The following is a 6000-nucleotide window of genomic DNA, read 5'->3' on the forward strand; positions in this document are numbered from 1 at the left end:
TTGCTTTCCCACCACCCTGCCAGCGGAAGGCTCAGATCACATGCACGGCCATCTTCATCGTGTGGGGTGTCCTGGTCCACCTGGTGATCCCACCCTTTGTGTTCATGGTGACAGAAAAATGGAACTACATCGAGGGCCTCTACTACTCCTTCATCACCATTTCCACCATTGGCTTTGGGGACTTTGTGGCCGGTGAGTCCCTGCCTCCTTCCTCTGACCTCTGCTCTGTCACCATCTCCAGTTACAGTCTGGACTGACCTTTGGGGCACCTAAACCTAATGTGTCCTTTCCTCTTGTTAGTTTTTGTCTCTCTCCTGCCCCACTCCCCACACACACACCCCAAATTTACTTGTATTCACCCTCCTACCTGCAGAATTTGAGTTTTTTTTTTTTCCATAGCTATAGATCCAACACACACACACACACACACACAAGCTGAGCCAGGGTGGCTCTCAGACAAGGGAGGCCTTCTCCCCACTGCTCTCCCAGCTCAGCCCTACTCTCCTCCTCCTCTGCTTAATCCCCACAGGCAATGAAGAGGTTCTTTGTTCCCTTTGTGTGAGGCCCTGCGCCTGTCCCAGACACCAATGCTTAGTGCCTTGTGCCTTATGGCCTGCACAGTCTCCTGGTTCCTAATTTTCTTGAAACCCCCTTTGAACCAATGTCAGCTCCTGCCCTCCCTATTGACCTCCACCTCTCTCTCAGAGGTCACTGCACCAGCTGCTCTGCTCAGAGGGCAGGTGGAGGTCATGCCTTTGCCCCTTTTTGTGTGGAATGCTATGAGGGGGCAGCTAAGTGGGTGGAGGGAACAGGACGCTTGCTACAGTGAACACTCCTGACCCTGGCTTCCTGGGGCCTGCCTGCTGTCTGGACATAACCCTACCATTGTTTTGTTCCAGGGCCCCAGAGCCTGCTGAGGGGAAGCCTACTACCTTTAGCCATACTTCTGAGCTCTAATGAGACACCAGACCCATCCTCCCATCTTTAGTGCCCGTAACACTAGCTGCACAGTTGAATCTGCTTCAGTTCCTGGGTGCCGAGGGCAGATATCACCTTTGACTGCCATTATTGAACTCAGCTTGTGATCAGGAACTCTGTGCAAGATTGCCTGCAGAGCAGGGTACCACCCCAGTCAGGGCTCTAGCTTCTGCTCCAAGGAAGGCAGGCCCTCATCATGGCTGGAGGTTGCCTCTTCTAGGCTCTTCACTTAAGTCATTCCTCATCTTGGAAGGCAGGATGAAGTTCAAGGTAGCTGCAAATATAAAGTTGCAAAGGCTATCTTTTAAAATTACATTTATTTATTTGTATGTAGGGAGATGGTACATGTGGGGGTCAGGGAACAGTTTCCACGGGTTGTTTCTCTCCTTCTACATGTGTGTCCTGGGGACCAAACTCAGGTCCTCAGGCAAGCATGGCTACCCACTGAGCCATGTCACCTGACCATGAAGGAAATCTTAACTAGAAATCTTCTAGAAGGAAGAAGAACCTCTGAAGTTGTGGAGTGAAGGTGGGAAAGACTTTCTGAAGCCTATTGTCAGAGGAGCATGCACAGTGGGGAGCCATCTAGGCCAATCAATCAAAGAGCTACCCTGAAGAGGGCAGAGACAAGGAGGCAGACTCCGCCTTGGAGGAGGGTAAAGACAGTGTAGAGTGGTTCTTGCCAGGTCAGTGCTTCCTGGGTCATCTTGACCCAACCACTAGCATCATTCATAGTAAATCTGTTAGTCCCTCCCCAGTGCTGAGGCTGCTATCATCCCCAATGTCGAGTTTCCATTCTGTTTTTAACTGAGCTGTGATACTCTCACTGGCTGGGAGGAGCAGAGAAATGAACGGGAAGTTGCATACTCATGAGCTGGTTATTTAACCCCAAGAGCCCCTTTTTACTAGTGCCCCTCAATCCGGAAGTAGCCTCAGGTCTGACTTTTTTGCAGTTGGAGAAACTGAGGCTTAGAGATGGGGTAGGCTGGAGCCACAGTCCTTCAGAAAGAAGATAGGTAAGGTAGTCTAGGCTTCGTTTGTTTGTGTGCACAGGTGTGTAGAGTCAACCTCAGCCATCCTTGGGTTTTTAAGACAGAATCTCATTAGCCTAGAACCCATCTATTAGACTAGTTGATTGGCCAGTAAGCCTCAGGGTTCCAACTATCTTCAGTTCTGAGATTATAGCTGTGTTCCATATACCTGGCCTTTTATATGGGTTTTCTAAAAAATAAACAATTTTTTTTTTAAATGTATAGGGGTATTTTGTCTGCATGTATGCCTGTATGTCTTGATGCCTTCAGAGGCCAGAAGAGGGTGACAGAGTCCCTGAAACTAGTTACAAATGGTTGTAAGCAGCCATGTTGTTGCTGGGAAGCAAACATGTGAGTCCTAAGAGAACAACCAGCCCTCAACTGTTGAACCAACCCTGTAGCCCTTATGTGGATTCTGATGCTGGAGCTCAGGTTCCTGTTTTAGAAGAACCTCCTCCTGGGGTCTCCCCATGTCCCTTCTTTGACACTGTGCTCTGCATAGTTTACCCAGACAGCACAGTATTGGCCAATACTTTTGGCAGGCCTCTGCTGACCCTCTGAGCTTCCTGTCTTCACAGGTGTGAACCCCAGTGCCAACTACCATGCCCTGTACCGCTACTTCGTGGAGCTTTGGATCTACCTGGGGCTGGCCTGGCTGTCCCTCTTTGTCAATTGGAAGGTGAGCATGTTTGTGGAAGTGCACAAAGCCATTAAGAAGAGGCGACGGCGGCGAAAGGAATCCTTTGAGAGCTCCCCACACTCCCGGAAGGTTCTGCAGATGGGTGGCAGTACAGCCTCCAAAGATGTCAACATCTTTAGCTTTTTATCCAAAAAGGAGGAGACCTACAATGATCTCATCAAACAAATTGGGAAAAAGGCAATGAAAACAAGTGGGGGTGGGGAGAGGTTGCCAGGACCTGGGCATGGGCTGGGAGCTCAAGGGGATGGACTGTCTAACATCCCTGCATCTCTGGTACCTTTGGTGGTCTATTCCAAGACTCGAGTGCCCAGCTTGGAAGAGGTATCTCAGACTCTAAGGAGCAAAGGACATGTGTCTAGGCCAGTTGGTCCTGAGGCTGAGGCACAGGCTCCCAAAGATGGCTACCCAACCTCTGAAGTGTTTGTTAACCAGCTAGACCGTATCAGTGAGGAGGGTGAGCCATGGGAAGCCCTAGACTACCATCCTCTCATCTTTCAAAATGCCAACATTACCTTTGAAAATGAGGAAACTGGCCTCTCAGATGAGGAGACCTCCAAGTCTTCCGTGGAGGACAACTTGACCTCCAAGGAGCAGCCTCAACAGGGGGCTGCAGCTGAGGTGCCCTTGAGCACAGGTGAATTCCCTTCATCAGATGAGTCTACCTTCACCAGCACCGAGTCAGAGCTCTCTGTGCCTTATGAGCAACTGATGAATGAATACAACAAGGTGGACAGCCCCAGAGGCACGTGAGGAGGGCCTGGCTCCCCGCCTGCTCTCCAGTGGCTTCTTCCCCTCACTGGGGTTATCTTGTGATGGCCAGACCCCTGAGGGGAGGGCCCTGGAAATGAGATGGGGAGCCAGGGTCCACTTTTCCTTCTGTCCTCTCCATCTGATTGCTTCCATGGGATGTGAAGTTGGCCCAGAACAGGCCTCCATTCTGTGGCCCCCCCATGGGGAGGCTGCTGTCCTGGGCCTGCCCAGCAGGTATATCTGCTGGCTCAAGGCATGTTGGCAGCAGCACTCACCCTGGAGGGCCTTTGTCTGCTGCTTAAGTCTTCCCCCATTGTTCGGTTGACTGTCACATGGTTTTCTGAGGCCAAGTGCTTCAGATGAGTTCACCAGTATTAATGGGCAACTCCTGTGTGCCTGGGATTGAGCTAGGCATTTGGAAAAGGAGCTTGTAAGACCCAGGGTTGTCATGTAGGAGTTCTCAAGTGTTCTGGGAAGGCACAGGTATGATGGAATTTGGGGCACCTCAGGACTCATCGGCCCAGAAAGCCCTTTACTGCAAACCTCAGGGCAGGAGCTGTGGGAGAAGTTGGGGGGGGGGGGGAAGTGTGTGAGTGTGTGTCCTTTATGTGTCCCAGAGCCATGTCTCATCTCAGATTCCCTCTCCCTCTGTACAGCAACAGCAGGCCCAAGACTTTCTGTTCCCTGGGAATGCAAGAGAAAGATGGAAACTAGGACAGGGCATTCAGCATGAGGTATAGGCCCCTTATTCCCTGCCTGATGGAGTACCAGCTCCAACCTGGATACCCACTCCCAACCCACCATCTCATTCCCTGGGGATTCCCTCAAAGCCCCTCCCCATCACTCCTCTCTTAGCGAGGCCTATGGGGTGAGGCCAAATTGTTCTTGGCTTATAGAACTGTGAATTGAGCTTCCCTCTCCAGCCACTGTTACACACTGGTGTTAGTGTGTGTAGGTGCCAGTGGGCAGGGGTGTGTGTGCATTTGGGCTGGGGAGAAAAGAAAATGTGAATTTTACTGGACCAGATGTTCCTGGTGAGGTCTGGGAACGAGCTGCTGTATAAGTCCCTGATGCTCCACCTCCAATCGGCCCACTCTGGCCTAAATGGTTTTTATTATTAATATTTTGTAATGAATTGTTCCTTTTTATACCCAGAATCTGTCTTTGCTTCAGAGCCAATAAAGAACAGGGTCCCTACAAATGGAATGGCTGTCTGCAGAGCACTCTGTTATGCTCCCAATTCATTTTGTTTTGTGCTAATGAGGGCTCATGCAGAGCTGGGGGTGGGGGACACTGCTGCAGATCACTGGGTGCTGAGCAGGAGACATGATAACCTTCCTCAGATCCTTCCCTTGCCATTTACATTCTGCCAAGGTGCATATAGGGCCAGAACCCCACCACCACCACCACCACACATACACATTATGATAATGAGAGGTGTGTGTCCATAGCTCCACCATTGTCTAAGCAGTTGTAGAGGCCATGTAGGCCTCAAGATGGGAGAAACACCTTAGCTCCTGTGAAAAGTGTCCTAAGTTGAATGTCCTGGAGCCACACTGTATGCATGTACCGGTGGTGAAGGCAGATGTAACTTATTTTAACTTTTTTTTTTTTTTTACAATAAAACACATGAATAAGCCCACTTACTGTGTGGTGTGTAGGGCTGGGAGTAGGGATGGGCAAGAGGACTATGAACAGGCTGCAGCTGTCAGTAGGTCAGAAGGATTGGGGTAGAGCCAGCTAAAGAGGTATGGAGATGAACTCAAGAAAGAGCATAAGGAGCAGGCAAAGGAGATGCCCTGATGCCAACACAAAATAGTCTGCCCCAGAGCAATCTGAGGAAAAGTTATTTGGCTTACACACTTCCAGGCCACAGTCACCAAAAAAAGCTAGGGCAAGATCCCGGAGGCAGGAACCATGGAAGAATTGCTGGCTTGATTTATGTCTTATTACAGGCATGCTTAGCTGGGTTTCTTGTGCAGCCAAGGATTACCTAGGGATGGCTCTACTGCAGTGGGTTGAACCCTCCTTCATGAATTATAATCAAAACAATCTCCTACAGCTGTGCCCACAGGCCAATCTGAGCCAGGCAATTCCTAACCCTTTCAGATAGTGTCAAGTTGACAATTAAGGCTAATCAGGACAGGTAGGATGGTGGTGACCAAGTCTGCCCCTCACTAGCTTCCAGATACCCTTCTACAGACTTTACACCTAACAAATTATAAAGGAAAAGTCTACACCTTGCAATGGTTCTAGAAGTGAATGGAGTAAGAAGCAGACAGGTGTCTGAGGCACAAAGTTATGCAAGCATTAGTAAGAATGGGGAGGTTGGCTTTGAACCCAGGCAATGCAGTTCCTGGACCATCACAGCCATCCTGATGGGATAAGATGGCTAGTAAGTTTGTGGTGGGTCTGACATCATTGGAAGGGCCTCCCATCACCAGCTTGGTGAATCAAGACTTCCCCACTCAAGGAGTTTGGGAACAGGTCATGGGCACCCGTTTTTGTGTTTTCATGCGTGTGTGTGTGTGTGTGTGTGTG

The 6000-nt window shown here is 50.0% G+C and overlaps 1 protein-coding gene across 1 annotated transcript in view; it reads left to right on the forward strand.

Annotated features, from left to right (window-relative positions):
- Kcnk5 (potassium two pore domain channel subfamily K member 5) overlaps positions 1–3504 on the forward strand; it is a 39627-nt gene extending 36123 nt beyond the window's left edge. The window contains exons 4-5 of the mRNA XM_051174459.1: positions 24–192; positions 2588–3504. Coding sequence (XP_051030416.1) covers positions 24–192; positions 2588–3459 — 1041 coding nt within the window. The 3' untranslated portion in view covers positions 3460–3504. The remainder of the gene's footprint in view (positions 1–23; positions 193–2587) is intronic.
- The last annotated feature ends 2496 nt before the right edge of the window (positions 3505–6000 follow it).

Source organism: Phodopus roborovskii, unplaced genomic scaffold (assembly GCF_943737965.1).
Source record: "Phodopus roborovskii unplaced genomic scaffold, PHOROB, whole genome shotgun sequence".
NCBI lineage: Eukaryota > Metazoa > Chordata > Mammalia > Rodentia > Cricetidae > Phodopus > Phodopus roborovskii.